Source organism: Amblyomma americanum, chromosome 1, assembly GCF_052857255.1.
Source record: "Amblyomma americanum isolate KBUSLIRL-KWMA chromosome 1, ASM5285725v1, whole genome shotgun sequence".
Classification (NCBI taxonomy): Eukaryota; Metazoa; Arthropoda; class Arachnida; order Ixodida; family Ixodidae; genus Amblyomma; species Amblyomma americanum.
This window is the reverse complement of record NC_135497.1, coordinates 205,796,796-205,813,906: the sequence shown is the minus strand read 5'-3', so window position 1 is coordinate 205,813,906 and position 17,111 is coordinate 205,796,796. Positions and strand designations below refer to the sequence as shown.

The following is a 17,111-nucleotide window of genomic DNA, read 5'->3' as shown; positions in this document are numbered from 1 at the left end:
GAGTCTGTGATAAAATGAGATAAATTTGTACCCACAGTATCTCCTGAGCTGTGTCTTGAAAACAGGCTTTTTTTTTACCTGCACGATGCGAGTGAGACAAAAGGGCTACACGAGTTTGAATTCATGCGCCACCGCACAAATATTTTAGCAGTGGTGCTCTTGCTTTGGTAATACTTCTATTGCCTCAATATATGCGAAAGCTATGTTGGTTCTTTGAGCTTACCGTGATAACAGCTGGAGGGTACATCTTAAATATATGTAAGACGCAGCTGCATGTGTAAGGCTCCTAAAACTCCATCACGACAGTACCCAAGCAGCACAAGTAATTGGCCCGACATTGGAACTGTATTGGCAAAGCTGGCCCTACAAAGGAACAGGATGGGACCATCCTGTTGCAATACTGGGCCGATGACCTGTGCTGCTTGGGTAGCGATTTCTCGTCTATATGATTCAGCTGGCATGAGCTCACATGAGCTCACATGAGGCACTGCAGGCAAGAGGTTTCCTGCACTAGAGCACAAGAAGAAATATTCCAAATGCTCCCCTTAGCACTGAAACCACCTCGAAATCAAGTCATTTGGACACTCTTCTCATTGCTGTGTAAACAGCCATGAACAAGGTGCTGCGATGAATATGCTTAAAACTAGCACTCGCCCTTGCTCTTCTGGCCATCAGTACTAGTTCTGACAAAACCGAAAGGTGAAGTCAGCCAAACAATGAAGCTTGTGAAGCAAAAATTACCGAACAGCCTGCACATATACAAAAAGCATATAGTGAAGCGACAACAGTATCAGCTGCAAAGAGTGTTTACGAAAGTTTTAAAAAGTTGAACAGACCACGGGATCCTTAGAAAACCACTGCACAAATATAAACGAACCACAAAAGCAAGCGTACAAACTGAAGCGAGCACAGTACCAACTGAGTACAGCGCACTGGCTTACTGAAACATCGAAAAGCACTGCCTGCCCGAAAGGTGTTTCATCGCCTTGTAGCAGAGTAGCATCAATGGGGCAAAAAGGGATACGGTACACATTGAAAAGCTGACCTTGAGAAAAGTTACCTCACTGCAGGAACTCTCACTTCCAATCAAAGAAAAGTTACACAACGCCATGCTGTAATCTACTCACGTCGCCACATGTTCCCCTCATCTCCTTTATTTATATTCCTGGTTAATTTCAGCAGACCTAAGACAAAACACAAAATTCTTGCATAAGAGTTAGAAACTAGGCATGTACAATTAAGGAACAACATAAGCAGACATAGCTCAATGCAGTGGCGCTAAAATAACTGCTTTAAATCTAGGCTGTCAGAGAGTGTAACTACTTCCATATTTTCTTCATGGCATGCAACAAAAATTTGTGATAAAAAAATATATTGCTTGCATTCTTGCTTCGCTATGCAAACAATTTTTGTATACAATGTCAGAGAACTTAATAAAACCAATACAAAATTAGCTTCATATTAACTTAACGGCGATGGTTACTGTGATTTTCTATACCCCAATCATAAGCATACACAAGGCCTCACTATAAAGGGTTTCATTGAAATAAATCACAGCAAGGTGAGTTGGAACGCAAGGCCAGAAATGAGTTGTAGGCAAGAACAAAATGCTGCCAGAACGCAAAAAATCACAGGGCGTCCCTTATTGCCTGAGTCGCTTTGGGACGTTAAGCAACATAAAACCATAAACCATAATTGATCACACATATGAAACAATGTATAGAAGAAATATGCGCCTTGTGTGCCAGTGTTTAAACAAAACTGGCCGCTTTGAAGGTAAGCCACGTTTCCAGCACAATTGATTACACCTGTTGTTATAGGGTTTCAATTTCCCGACCAGGCTTTGTAAAGAAATTATAGGGCCGTTTTACGTACCTACCTTAAAAGGGCAATGTGATAGCGGTATGTTCAGAATCCATTGCGCACGGATGGAAGTTGATGAAGACGATGACATCCAAAGCACAGCGCGAGACGTTGGCAGTCAAACACATAGATGTTCGGCTACAACGTTGGCGTAGTTCTTGGGTACATATTGTATTGTTTTTGGGCAATATTAAAAAAAAAATAAGCGATGGCATGGTGGCAAAGCTAATCGGTTCGCGTTGCCGTGGGTTCGAAACCCACTCGTGATTATGAAGTGTTTTATTTTTTTTATTTTTAGGTCCTCCGCCCTCCTGACACTCGACGCCTCACGCTACGCAACACCTCTGCGGTAGCGACGAACTTTGGCGCCATCATGTGATCAGTTCCTGGATGTCATGTGTCCTTTATGACGTCACAAATGTCTCGACCAATCACTGAATTTCGTGACACCAGGGTTTTGCCTCGACGACCGCTTAAGCTATCGATTAAAAAGCAGGTCATATTCAAAACACGTTACATATGCAGGAACCTGTGCCCATATAACGAAGCTTCAGACACATGCAGACACAGTTTTAATCATTAAATTGCGACGTAACACTTTGGCATAAGTGAAATACTGGCTAATCTGGCTTTGCGATATCACCAACCGAGACCAACGAAGTGACTCACTAGACGACCATTCAGTCAGGTGCATTAGCGGCTTGTCCACAGTAAGTTGATTCATGTTCGCACCACAGTACAGAAGTGGAAGGTGTGGTATTTTTGCAGAAAACGACATTCCCGTTTCCGTGCTGCACAGGTAGTTAAAGCTAGCGCGGTAAAAGTGCGAAACAGTGACGTGAAGCGAAAATAGCGCGAAACAAACAGCGCACACAAAGGCTCGGTTTACGCGGTAGTGAGAAATGTCGTGATTGCAGCCGCTAAGTGACGAAATGAAGTGCTGAATTCCTAAAATAAAAATCAGATCGACAGCCTAAAAAGAATCAGTGAATGGCGTCTCCTACTTTAGTGCGATATTTAGCACTCACAGGTGGTAAAGCGATTCGCTTTTGCTTAAAACTCAAAACCATGATGACGTGTGGTGTATCGCTGTTTTCATGACAGTACGTTTCTCCATCGGATGGTGTGATGACAAAGGGTAAGTTGCGGGTGGCAGACGTGCAGCATGGAGGGAGGAGGCTTTCCCATGTGAGCCAGTCAGGGCGAAGGCGTTGACGTCAGCGTGTCAGCGCACGCAGTGTCCGCCTCGTCGGCGCTGGCCGCTACTGCCGGCCAACCGAGCCGGAATGAAACGGCGTTCGCAAAACGAGAAACAAGTGTCATCATTAGAGTAACTAACCCCAGATTTCAAGAGCTGCATGCTAGCTCAGTCCGGTCCTACGAGCAATGGGTCTGACCTTGATTTTAACCGCGATTAACCTATGATTTCAGGCTGCGTAGTACATACAGATCGCGCTCTCTGAATTCGAATAAAAAGATAGCGGTCTTTCACAGGTGCATCTGCTCCTTCTTTGAGGTGAAATGTTTGGGAAATGGGTCTTTGATCCCACCTTGTGAAATGAAAACTATCTTGTGCCATGGCGCTCTCTAGCCAAAGCTGCCCTTGCGCCATAAATATTCATCATCATTCATTCTGCTCCTCCAATTGTCAAGTGCAAACAACGGAGTAACCTTCCGCCGTCTCATAACTTACGAGCGATGCTTTAGTTTTATTCAATGACTGAAATAAAAACACGACGCCTGAAAATGATTTCCGTGGTTCTATAACATCCTTTAACCCCGGTAGTAACTTTCACCTTTATGGCTGTTGTTTCTATTCCAGTTGCTTGAGCATAAACGCGTCTTCTATATACGCAGGCTTGAGCTACACATTTTATACATAGCTGGAAGGAAACTTCTTTCTACGTTTGCTTGTACAGCCATTTGTTGCTGTTTCAAGGCATTTGTAAGCCATTTCGTATTTTGTAGGGAGGTCGACCTTACGTTTCTGTGACAGCGGCTGATGGCGTGATGTTTTGAGCAAATTATTCCTGTCTTTTTCTTTAGTGCGCCGCATCTTATCAACCTGCTAGAGAAAGGCTAAGCGCTAGCTTTCGCTCCCCAAGAAATTTCTTTCTGATTGAAAATCTCACTGCAGTTAACGAAAAAGAACGTAAAGCGCCAACTTCGGATACCACAGTGCCGTGTTCATATTGGTCAGAGAGCGTCTGAACAGCGTGACCTAGACTTTGCCTTCATGGAACACTAAAAGGAAATGTCAGCGGAAACACGAAGTGGAGCTAAACTGATAGGCTAAGGCTACCATTTGGAAACAAAGGCACAGTTTTTCCGCCTCGAAAGGCGACTGCTCTGCTGAGACAATCGGAAATGAATTCACCGATTTCCTGTCCCATAAAACGCTGGCTGTGTTATGTCATTTTTGTGACGCGCATCGCTTTGGACTCGGCGGCCAATCAGAGAAAAGGAATGAAACGAAGCCGCTTGGTCCAGCGATCTGATAGCCCTTTGTTACACTACTTATCAATAAATGGTGCTACCAGACTGTTTCCTGCAAGGATCTTAAGGCGTATGCCAGGCGGCCATCCGGAGCATCTCTCAAAATCCGCGAAGAACAAGATATCCGTTGCGGTCCAGCCAGCCCTAAGAATTCGAATCGAAATCGCCCATTAAAACTCGCTCTTCGCTATAACGGAGCAAAAAAAATAATGACCGCGTGCAGTTCTGGAATTCTCATGAGGCGTTGCAACAGCATTTCGCTATTAGGTAATTTTCTGGCTTATCGAAGGTCTCTTTTTGTCAGCGATAGCATATTTTCCATCTTAGGGCTATAATCTCTCCTTGTAGCTGGGCTTAGTGTTACTGTTTGGTCCCCTTTAAAACAAGTGCTCCAGAGGTAGGCTCGCCTCTACAACGGCAACGACGATTTCTGACATGCATCGCGATAAGCTTTCCGTCCTACCTTTCGCATAACAGTGCAAATTTACTGCCGGCCCTCACAGCCAACTCAGCTCTAGTTTTTAAACCTTTTCTACTTTTTTTGCCTAAGGCTTTTCATCACGCTGATTTATTACCTATTTAAAGTTTTCTCTTTAATGTTTACTGTTTCAGGTGTTTGTGTTGCATTAAATATTTCCGCCAATTATCATTTATGTGTTATTTTTTGTTATGGTGACCTGTTATTATAAATTAATGACTGTGTACCCTCTCCCCCTCCCCCATGTAATATTTTCGTTATGAGGGCTTTTGGGGGTATTTTGAATAAATAAAGTACGTAAGCTAACCGGGATACAACGTCGTAACTGTTCTGCCTATAGTGTTAATCTAGTTTTCTTAAGTTCTTCATGATTATACATGCATTTAACGCTTTACGACGCCGAAATAATGCTCTTCAATGGAAATGAGTAGTATTTTTCGATTACGAGTATCGTCGAGGAAAATGGGCAACAAAGGTTTCCGGCATTTCACCCCCAAGAAAGCCGAGCACTGAGGCGAGGACGCGCGTGCTTTTCAAAAACCCGATGGAATCTAGGCGGTACGGTACCGGCGCTCAAATTTTTCTTAAATGAGGCGGCTGCTGTGCCAAAGGCCACCACTAGAGTGGTTAGGATAAGCTACATGAATATAATTTTATTTTACCATTTCTAAACGCTCGCTGTATTCTTGGAAAACTTTCTAAATCTTGCAAGGCTCAAACATTTGGAAGCTTTCGAAAGTGTTGATGTACGTATTTTCCATTTGCTCATTGCTTTAAGCTGTTTGCAGTTCTCTTCAGAAGCGTAACCAAAAGGAAAATCTTGGTCAAGTTGCTGGAGCCTTCACAGAGCAGAAGAGGTGGCGCTACAATCCTCTCTGAAGAAATTGACTAATTATTAAATGAATTGATCAAATGTGAGAAAAGAGCACGGAGGAGGCATTGCGTTAGACTGAGAACGTTGGTTTCCATTGCAAATTTCCAAAGTGTCTCCAAAATCCTTTCAGATGCCCAGGTATGATATGTGAGGAGTCCGCAGTCTTGTATCTAACATTTCCGAGTCTTCCATGGTCGTGCATCACCAGATGTAGGTGTTTAATTTTCACCCTGTCTGCGTTATTACCGTATTTCGGGCATCCTGTTCTTTTTTTTTCTTTTTCTTCTGCATTCGTGCACTATTTACTCAGGGTGTTGGAGGCTGGTGTGGAAAATGGTGAATTAACTAGCGGCAACTAATGCACGTCTTCAGAGCTGCGGTAATAGCTGCTTCGTTAGCAGAGTTCTGTATCAAAGGTGTATTTCGCCGAATAATCTGGTAATTTCAGAGAAACTCGAGGTGAGTAAAACTGACTGCGCCACTGTACTCGTCCTCAGCTTTCTCAGCCACCTTCAGCAGCACTCGTATGCAACGGGAGCCGTAGCTTCTTTATAGACGCCCGATGTGTCTTGCAGTAATTTCTGTTTGCAGGATGCACAAAATTTTCGAATAAGTTGCAATAAGTGCAAGTTGTAACTCTACTCGTTAGGTTGAAATGTTTTGTTCATAGTTAAAGTTAACACATTGCATTTACGTTATATTCCATAAATAATGTTGTCGTTCAGCCAATATTTTTGATGTTTAATCTTTGCTGTAATTTTTGTATAATGTTCAAATCCTAAGTAAAAAATCGAAAGACAACCATATTTCGAGCGCTGATTTCAGTTTTTTCACTGTTCTTAGAGTAATGCTGTTTTTTATTTTAAAGAGTACTACAATTAAAAACCTTCTATGGTGCCTTCCACTAATCGCATACATATAGCGCGAATATTCCACTAGAACGCATTACTGATTGCCGATCCACCAATAATATGTGAGTGGCATTTATCAGCTGGTGTGGCTTTTGTTGTCTCTACTCCTTGCGGAGTGTTGATTGACTGAAGCTGTGGTCGCAGAATTGGCGTGTCTGGTCCTATGGGGTTGGTTTATCGTTTTAGCAACATTTATATTACAAGGTGTTCAAAACTGGACCTTCAGGAGCTTTAATATCAAACTATCAGCTGTTCACGAAAGTTCTTTTCGCACGAAGGATATGTGACCAGTCAGAAACAAAGTGAGACGGTAACGGAAGCCACCAATATTCCTTCCAATTAACTGGTATGCAGCGGGAACCATTGCTTCTTTATATACGCCCAGTGTGAATTAAGTAACAACTGATCCCAGGAATGCCAAAATGAACCAACTTTTTATTCAGTGTAGTCGATGCTCATGCTCATACTGAAAACAAACAAGTGGTCGTATTGCTAGAACCCTCGTTCGTATTTGTGCGACTCTTGTAGCACACCTGTCTTCCGAGATATTCGCCTTCAAGTTTCGAGCTCAAGCCGCACATTTAGCGTGCAAGACAGTGCCGATTGGCACTGCAATCCTCATTGGTGTGGTGCTGATGTTGCGTGGGGCGTTATGATGTTTTGGTAGATTTCACAAGCTCGATGCGAAAGCATTACCAGGAATTTGGGACAATCGCTTCTAGTTCCCTTTGGTGCCACAGTACGAGAGAGACGAAGACAAACGAAAAGGCAGGAAGGTTAACTAGGCTGCGCCCGGTATGCTACCCTACACGTGGGAAGAGGAACGAAGGGAGAGATAGAAAGGGGAGAGAACAAAGGGAGATGATTATTTTTCCGCATGTCCGTTGGCCATTACTTGCAGGGCACACAGGGCACACACTGATAGTTCACAACCTTGCACTCAGTCCTGAGTCCTTCAAGAACTTGAAAAGTGCTTCAAAGCTGTCCTCTGCGATGAAGGCTTACTCCAAGGACCCAGAATCTTGGCTTCAGTAAGGGGCCGAGGATCTAAACGGCGGAGTGTTGCTGCCAGGAGTGCACACTCACGCTGAAACCGAGGGCAGTTACAAAGAAGGTGTTGTATAGTTTCGTCGCACCCACAGATCTCACACGCAGGAGAGTCTGTCATTGCGATTAAGTGGAAGTAGGCATTTGTGAACGCCACAACAGCGTAGCAACGCAGCGGGAGAGGCCAGACGGAGGACCAAGTTGAAGTAAGGGGTCTAGGTGGTGCAGACAGCATGTGGAGTTGCCAGGAGAAGACCATGACGCTAAAATCTCTTTGATGCCACAATGTGTCACATGGCTTTGAGCATTCAAAAATGGTGCGTTGACATCATCTGTGACGTCAGAAAGGAAGAACATGGCCTAGTTGCCACGGCACAATGCGTGATAAGCCGTTAGGCTTAGCGGTACTGGCTGGGAGCTGTTCGAATTCCTGGTAAGGGTAAACAGTTACTAGCTGCAGGTGTTTCTCTACGCTGTATTGTAGCGAATTGCCACACGAAACAGTGGCATCGCACCGGGAAGAGTTTAAATCGATGGCAACTGCCTTGCATGTATACGTACCCCGAAATTCTGCACAAGCGCATTTTTCAAAGAGAATTTGTTTATGAGCGCCATTTTTTTCGTAGATCATAAAATTCTACTATAACAATAAATATTCCCATTCGTTTTCTGAGGCAGTCTTTCCTGCTCGATGCGAAAGATGTACCATGTTTAAAAGAAAATTTTCCAACGCATCTAAAGAATGAACCATAACCTTTAGTATTTCCTTAACAGTACCTTACAATATTCCTCAGTTGATTCATAATTAAAATTGATCTCCAAGAATCCTAGACTTCAGTATGCGGATTCAGTGGGAATTCGAAGGCCAATACTTCGAACTCTACCGGGTTAAGAAAACTTTCTCAAGGAATCCTGCAAGAACATTATCGGGAGCTAAACTTTTCAATATAAACATGCACGCCAAGCCACTAAACGTTAATAATTGACTTTAGTTAGAGTTTGACAGGGAAAGTTACCCTCTCGATTTTTGTTCGTCTGGTCGATAACCTACGTAGAAAAACGTCTTAGGCATAGTAGCAGCGCAAAAAACATACACAAAAGAAGAAGAAAAAGACACCGAGAGACACGCACATGTCTCTCGGGGTCTTTTTATTCTTCTTTTGCGTGTGTTTTTGCGCTGCTACTATGCCTAAGATAAGTAACCAACTCGTCCAAGAGGTCGTTCTACTGGTACAAAAACGTCTTCGTGTGTTGTGTGTAATTTCTATTATAAAAAATCCTTGACGCTAAACCTTGAACACCCTGCATATTGTTAAAGGGTTCATAAATGTTTAATTAGAATAAGAAAAGATTTGCCTTTACTCTTAACGTTTTTTACAGCGTTCAGTTCTCAAATGGGCATAAATCAACATATATTAATGCACGTTTGACACGCATAAGAGAAATAATTTTAATACAATGTTTCGGTACTACCGGGGTTTGTGGCTCAATCTGACAGGTTTTGGCCAATGTCGATTCAATAAAAAGCCTGTTTCGTGATCACTTTGTCATGTGACCAGGTGATCACTCTTTTTCTAAACCATAACCAAAACAATACAATTATTGAGAGTTACGCTTGATAGCTGCTGAAAACTGCGCCATCGTTGCGCATCGGATAGCTCATGAACGCCTTCTCTGCTTATCTAACCTCTGCTGACCGAGTACCGCAGAGAACATCTTTTTTTAAGTGTTTTTAAAGAAAATTTTGCTACTAAATGACCTCAGAACACAGCGAATAAAACACCTCAAAAGCGTCATTGACAAACATAATGCGTTCTCACCTTACATATAGCCTTGCTGACATGGCATGACCACTATCACTACCTATAATAGCTCATATTTATGAACCTCCTTTTCTGGAAACAACTCTCCGCATGAATATATTATCTTGGCCGATAACACAAAGTTACACTGATTCGATGTAGCTAAATATGATATTCTCGTGCTGATCCTGCACCTGGTTGAGTTTGACTCCCGTGAGCAACTTGTTAGTATGAGATGAATTATCATTCGCTAACTATCGTTGGTGAGTGATAGCAACAGTTTTGGTCGCATCTTCTTTCTATCTGGTAAGGTTTTCTGGTGTTCAATTGGAGCAAACCAGCTGCAAAGGATTCCTAATCTTTAACACTGCTTGCAATGTACTCTGAGGTTGGAATGGTTAATTAATGTCTAACAGCTGTTCACACCTTTCTCATTATACGTCATGTTACTTCCTGTGTGACTGCCTCAGTTCCTTTCTTTTTTCAGAGATGCCGCTTAGAAGCGTATTTTTCTTTCTTTCTCATTTTAATGTGTAGCAGTGCGGTACAGGGGTCTTTTGTAACAGTTTATTCAAACAACGCGCACAGGAAGAGGCCCGCTCTGTACAGCATTTACAAGTTCGGCGTGGTCCTGACGATGGTGTGGAGACCAGACGAGGCAGAATTCAGCCGTGACGAGGATTCATAGAAGGCACATTCATTTCTCCTGGATTGGAAAAAGAAGACACCTTATAAGTCTATTGAACTGCTCAGCAGTTGGGAAAGGAAATTTTTTGCTTGCTAAAAACATTATAAAATCATCTGATTTTCGCAACGGTGTACATAACAAAATTTCCTTAATTTGGCAGAATGGAAAACAATCGGTGAATGCGAATCACGCTGCTTTTAAATTCAGCGGACGTGAGTTCTCGTCTTTGTATTAGACACATTAGTAAAACCTGCCATTGCTTTAAAGGGCGACTCTGGGAATTTTGTGAGACCATTGTGAGTTGATAGCACCGTGGTTGATAACTGCATCGCATTCTTTAGAGCCCCCTCTCTACGCCACAACGAACAGTGCGTCAAAATACCAAGTGAGACCATTTCTAAACTGCAAAAACAGCCAAATAAACTCCACGGTCACACGATGCGTTGCGATGAAGTCGCAAACGCTAGGAGAAAAACACTGGTACGCGCGGTGAATCGCGGAAGTAGGGACTGAAAGCAATTATACCTTTCAAAAAATGTCTGAGACGACATAAGATAAGCCTCAAAATTTCATTAGTGAGACGAGATGCGGGATTACCGCACGAGGAATGATGGTGACGCTGAAATTCAGTGTTGCGTAGAAACAATCTGAACTGTGGCTACAAAAACAGCGAGTTTAAAATCAATTTGAGCCGGAATGAAATGTAGCATGCCAGCCTAACTTGGCGAAAGTTATCAGAAAGGAGGGTGAAACGTATAGTATAAGTTTAAGTGCAATATAGCAACCTCGAAGAATCCCCGGCGCTGCTCTTTAAACGAGCCCAATACTAGTACCGGTTTTCAGTGCTGCAGCAGTATGCGGAGCTTCAAGTGCGCCGGACGTCTAGCTTTACTGCGGTATGTTATCCCCTCCGCAGTGAACAAGAACTTCGAGTGGCGCACGGTCTGGCTCACGCACACTTCATAAGTCTGTGGGTAGTTGTGCTGCCGGTCACTGCCAACCGCCTCCACTTGGCTGCCAGCCGCCGCCTCCGCCGCCCCCGCTCGGTGCCCAGCCGCCGCCTCCTCCGAAGCCGCCACCTCCGTAGCCGCCACCTCCGTAGCCGCCGCCGCCGCCGCCAGTGACGCGAGGTTTCAGCACGTAGATTGTGCTTCCCTTGAACTTGGAGGCACTACCGACTCCGACGCCGCTGAAGCCTCCACCGCCGCCGCCGCCGCCGCCGCCGAAACCACCACCTCCAAATCCACCGCCTCCGAAACCACCGCCGCCATAGCCGCCGCCGCCTCCACCAGAAGTGGTTTTTGTTGTAATCACAAACCTGGGCACCGGAATCACTCAGTATAGCATCAGACGCAATAGGTGTTGGGCGATTATTGCACTTGTCCCTCTGCGGTAGTTTAGTCGCACTTACCACCTGCAGTCTTTTACTTGAGGTGCGGATTTAATCTGAAGTCACGATCCTCAGTGTCATGCTATAGATAAAACAATTTGAAGCGCGCAATTTTCTTCTTGTCGAAAGTTCTCTGCGGTCAACTTACGAGGCTCTCCCTACTTAGTTTGTGCATTGAAAAAGTAAGCTTTACGAGGATGGTACAGAGACAATCATGCTGCAGCGAACATCACATGTGAATCAAATGTGATGGTGTCGTGAAGAAATTGCGTCGCAAGGTCTGGAGACGTCGGTCTCACATTCGGCAGAAAATGTTGAAAAGAATGTAAGTCCCACAGGAGCAAGAATTAGCCGCGATTCATAGCTATATATACAGTAAATAAATGAAATATTCATTAATTGAAGAGAAGATTCAGGTAATTAAACTAATTGATGATTAGTTACGCGCTAGAGTATCCTCAGAAACGAGAATAAATTATGGCCCCAAGTGTATACACATTTATTGAGTAAAAGACGCTTCAAAGCTTGATTATGTAACTGTCAGCGCTGCTGAATCTTGATATCCGTTGAGATCAGAAGTTGATTATACAAGTCTACAACACTCCAGCCGATCACAAAACAAAATGATATGAAAGAAGGGCTCTGTGTTCCGTCCCTGACTTTTTTGTTGGTTCTCGCGATTGGCTAAAACCCGACCAGTTTCTTTCCTTTTCAAAATAGGGAAGCCAATAAACAAGGACGAAAATCATGACGCCCGTTTTGTACGAAATAAATGAAGTTTCCTTTGTCCGGTATACCACCGAGGCAGGCTGCAATTGTGAACATTTTAAACAGACATTATTTCCTATCGCCATTCTGAGCGTGGTTACGTTTTTGTATTGAGAGAATTTGCAATAAAATGAAATGTAATGCAAAGTTAGCGGTGTGAATATGAGCTACAACCAGTTATTATTTGATAAGCAGACTTCATTTTCGGGTTATATGCTAAGCACCTCTTTATTGAGAGGGTGAGTGGTTGCCTCCGTTGAACGAACAAACTGCTAGCTTTTTATACAGCCATGCATTATACTTATTTTAAACCCTGCGAAACATACATCGGTGCTGTTTGTGCGGGTGAATTGTCCAGCAAGGCGGACATTATGTACGCGATAGAGCGCAGCGACAAAACGATTAATTAATTAAGTTAATCAATACACTTTATTACTTTTGATTTCAAGGGCAAACAGTATATTAAAAATTTAAGGCCGCTAACATAGAAATTGAGTCCAGTTTTAAATTTTCTTTAACGACAATGGTTTTCGAACTATTTAACGTCAAAAATGCGCATTTTTTAGCTTGTAAAGTTTGCTTCCCGCAATGCACATTTTTAAGATAGCGTCGCTGGGCGAAACATTGTCGCGGAAATCACGTTAACTGCCTATACGGCATAAAATAGACGAACAACGTACGTATTTGCTGAACTTCAAATGCGATCGACGCCATTTTAAAGATGTGCATTGCTGGGAACCAACTTTACGGGCTAAGAAATGCGTGTTTTTGACGTTAAATGTTTCGAAATGCATTGAGATTAAATGAAAATTACAAAGCGGAATCAACTTTTGTGTTGACGGCCATCAACTTCTTAATATAATATTGGTCCCTGAAACCAAAGCTAAAAAAGTTTATTAGGTAATTTCAGTTTATTAATTGTTTAATCGCTGAGCTTTATCAGGTACATAATGTCCGCCTTGCTGTGTAGTCCACCTGTACAGACCGCACCGACATATCTTTCGCAGGGTTTAAAATAACGATCTGTGAACAGTTAAAGAAACAGTATAATACGCCCCATCGGTTTATAATCAACAGCTTTTTTCTTTTAGTGCGGCTCTCAGGCTCCTCACTATTTTGGCTAGCATTTATGAGTATATTTGTCGATAAGCGTTACAGCCCTTACCTGTGGACGGCTCCACCTCCACCGCCGCCACCTCCGTGTCCACCACCGCCGTATCCTCCTCCGCCGAATCCTCCACCACCGAAACCGCCGCCTCCGAATCCACCGCCTCCGAATCCACCACCTCCAATGTCACCGGCGAGCACTACGCCAACCACGGCACTCGCGAAAATCTGAAGCAAAAGGTAAAACAAAACAGCAGGACGTGAGCGCAAACACGATTGCGTAGAATATTTGTGCCATCGATTCGTATCTTCCGAAGCGAATTAAACAACTTTATGCTACTAATAAAAGCGCCAAATGTTGCGTAACTTCCCTGAAATTTTACTTCCCTACCATGTCTAAGTTATTTCGTTGCTTTCTGGCGTTATATCATCTGCGACCGTTCACTGTGGACGCCTTTCCGTGGAGGAGAGCTCTGGTCCGCAGTACGGTCCCCCAATTTTAACCTCGTAATTCTGGAACGTAATACAGACCCTGAGTTACCGATGTGAGAGTTTTTCTTGGGCATGGCGCTTAGTAATACATTAGTAATACTTTGCCAAAAACGATTCAGCGTAAAACAGACCCGTTACCTGTGACCCGACTCGCTTACATGACACTGGATAAGAACTAGTATTTATCATCTGGGATACTTAGATTACAATGCCTTCAATATAAAATTCGGTATATTAAAGCCCGTCACTGAACTAATTTCTTGCAAAGATAAACAGACCTACTGACTTGCGTTCAAGAACTCGCAGTTTCCGATTACTGATAGAGCAACAGTTTCCTTTTTTCTTTCTGATGTGATGCGGTGACAGAGTGGTTAGTCACAAACGCTCCAAGACAGCATTATAGACAGCTTTTGAATAACCAGGCATAATATTGCGTAACGTGACCACTCTCACAAAACACAGGGTTGCCAACTTTAGAAAGAACGCAAGAAACAAACGAGAATCTCCGAAGCTTTGGTAATCCATTCTTGTCTCTGTAAGGCGACTAAGGCAAACAGAGCATAACCGAGGCATTTTTTATAATATTAAAATGGGATCACAGCTAGGGGTTTCTTCGTTTAGAAGCGAACGCATGAACTAAGTGAGCACCAAACGCAGCGCGCACACCGAGGAAATCCGCGCGAGAAACGAACCACCCATATTAACGGGGTAAAACTGGAGGGATGGTGACATGCAGTCAGCCCAAATTTTCGGGCTCTTCACCAAACCGGAAGGGATGGGGAAGCCTACAGGTTCAGCGGCGTAGTGTACATATCGCAACTAAGATAAGACAGCGAAACTGTTCCGCTACGCAATATTCGGCCCCTACAGGGGGCAGAGTAAGTGCCGAGGAAGTCGCCTGTACAGCGACACAAAGGGATGGGTCACCGCCGTTGTTGCCACGCAGAAGGGGGTTATACCACCAGGAAATTAACTGACGCAATCTCGCCCGTAACAATGCCTAGTAAGGTCATTAGAGCCAGGTGCGCCGGCAAAACGCTTTCGGGGGTAATCATGAGCTTCTTAATTGCCGGCAAGGTGTCATGCACAGGTCAAACGGTCGCGGTAGATGACGTCAGCAAGCGCGCAAGCGCAAAGCTCGAATGTGCCCCCCTGTCAACTGTGCAGCACGACCCGCTGGCCCAGAGAGGTGTCTTACTCGGTGCGTATCTGTAGTGACTCATTTGACCAGCGGAAATTAGGACCCAATGACAACTCGACAATAAAATCCTCATCTGATGCCGTAAAGCGATGCGAACAACGTGCTCAAGAAGTGGGGTCCATCTGCCCGAGGTCAGACTTCTGGCTTCCGGTCCCACTTGGCGGACGAAAACTAAGGCTTGCGCCCGCGTTTTACGCCAACTCAGGAATACGAAGCTACGCAAGATTACAAATGGCTTCTGCTACTACACGTGTTCTTAAAATTTTTCCGCCTTGTAATAATTTTGCCAAATTCGTGAAAAAGTGAAAGGAAATGGAAGGAAACGTGCATACACTAAATCTGGTCAATATTTTGCTATAGATTGCTTGCAGTGAAAGCAACATCCCATAAAGTCTAAGCGCCGAACAGTCCCGTTCAAGACGCTATCCCTAAAGGCACCCCTGCCAGGCGTATTGCTCTCTGTTGTGAACACTAAACTACCTAGGAGAACCCAATACTAGATAGCTTAACTTCCCCTCAGTAATAATAAAATCTAAGGAATAAAAAGGCCCGGGACCGGGGAATCTGTTCAGTGTAACATGAGTAGAACACGTTAGATAAGAGGGCTGTAGAATTTTCGCTTAATACTTGTCATCACTAACCATCACTTCAAATGATACTGTCCAGTTGTACAAATTCTAGCAGTTTGTGTGGAAATTAAAAAGGAAACTGAGGATTACATCACGCCAACTTATGAGCTGCAGCTATAGAACAGTAGGTATTTGCATGCGGCATGAATAAATATAGGAGAGGCCACGCGCGAGAAGAATAAAGGAGATAAACACAGCCTCTCTACGCTAGCTAGGCTAATCGCTCGATTGCGTCGCGCGCTGGCGCCAGCGGACCGGCGGTATAGCGTGAGTACATGCAAGTAAGTAATCCAGGCGAAAGGAACCACCGAAAATATGACGTCCCCGAGGCATGCTGCAACGCACATGTGGCACGTGTACGGGGGGCAACGCACTGACCAGACTCCTCATGGTTTTGCCGTTCCAAGACCGCTGTGGGGCACGCGTTAAAGTGTCCTGCTGGGGAGATCTGCCGCCGCTTCGACTGTGGTCGCTGAGGAGACGAGACCGCGTGGCGGATGCCACTTCCTCGAGGCTTTTATACGCGCATCAGCGTCCATTGGTCAGCGGGGTGCCTCTCCTCTTGACGTCTCGCCGGCAGAGGGGGAGAACGCCGCGGCTGGTCCACTTTCGCCTGGATGCCGCCCGCTTCCGCCCGAGGAGCATCGCTCACCGCACGCCTGCTTCCGCGCGGCAAGCGGAAGGGAGCGCGGCGGGGAGGGCAGGACGCCGCGGCGCTGCCCTTTGTGCTCATGCAAAGTGGCTGGCGCCTGGCGAAGTGGTAGAAAAGGGCATAAAGACATAAATAAAATACGTGCGGGAAGTGTCGGCCCGCTGAGCAGTAGCCGAGAAGAACGGGTCGCCAGCTGGGATTCAAAGTCGATGACCGCTTCCTTTCGAGGTCGTCGTCGTTCTTTGGGTCACGGTTTAATTTGCTCACTCTTCGCCTTCCCCGGTCGCTCTCTCGAGTGTACCACCGGCGGACGCTCGCTTGCCGCGAGAGCAAATGCGACGACTATGTAAATTTTATTGCTCGCTGTAATGTCGCGCGGATAACGGGTGTCTGCGAACGCTTCGCTATGTGCCAGTACACTCGTCGCGCTCGCCCCGCGAACTTGTTCTCGGAGTCATTTTGAATCAAGCGAAGCGGGTCGCATCGCGAGGTATGCGCATTAATCTCTCGGAGCACAAAAAGATAAGAAAAGTGCACCCAAACAATTTAATGGGCCAGCGAACTATAAATCTCATACGCAGCATCCGGCTTGCCTTCGACAATGAAGAATTAAAGGTTCTTATCGCGCAATCGTCCCAGCCAGCCAAATGAACTCCTCTTTAATAGCTTGACGAAAGCAAACCGCGGCTTGCTTTCTGGGCTTTGTTTTGATG

The 17,111-nt window shown here is 44.7% G+C and overlaps 2 protein-coding genes across 2 annotated transcripts in view; one reads left to right on the top strand and one right to left on the bottom strand.

Annotated features, from left to right (window-relative positions):
- LOC144115536 (uncharacterized) overlaps window positions 1-2,242 on the top strand; it is a 52,692-nt gene extending 50,450 nt beyond the window's left edge. Inside the window, exon 3 of the mRNA XM_077649966.1 lies at window positions 2,162-2,242. Within this exon, the coding sequence (XP_077506092.1) occupies window positions 2,162-2,242 (81 nt within the window). The remainder of the gene's footprint in view (window positions 1-2,161) is intronic.
- A 7,810-nt stretch (window positions 2,243-10,052) lies between these two features.
- On the bottom strand, window positions 10,053-16,446 carry LOC144094799 (uncharacterized). The gene is made up of 4 exons (XM_077628694.1): window positions 16,125-16,446; window positions 13,483-13,652; window positions 11,117-11,477; window positions 10,053-10,177 (listed from the first exon to the last, which is right to left on the bottom strand). The coding sequence occupies exons 1-3, from the start codon at window positions 16,134-16,136 to the stop codon at window positions 11,150-11,152; spliced, it is 510 nt and encodes a 169-aa protein (XP_077484820.1). The 5' UTR covers window positions 16,137-16,446; the 3' UTR covers window positions 10,053-10,177; window positions 11,117-11,149.
- Window positions 16,447-17,111: the final 665 nt, after the last annotated feature.

Coding starts and splice junctions, on each gene's coding strand:
- LOC144094799 (XM_077628694.1), bottom strand. Junction 11,478..13,482: donor GGAGGTGGAGCCGTCCACAG/GTAAGGGCTGTA, acceptor TCCGGTGCCCAG/GTTTGTGATTACAACAAAAA.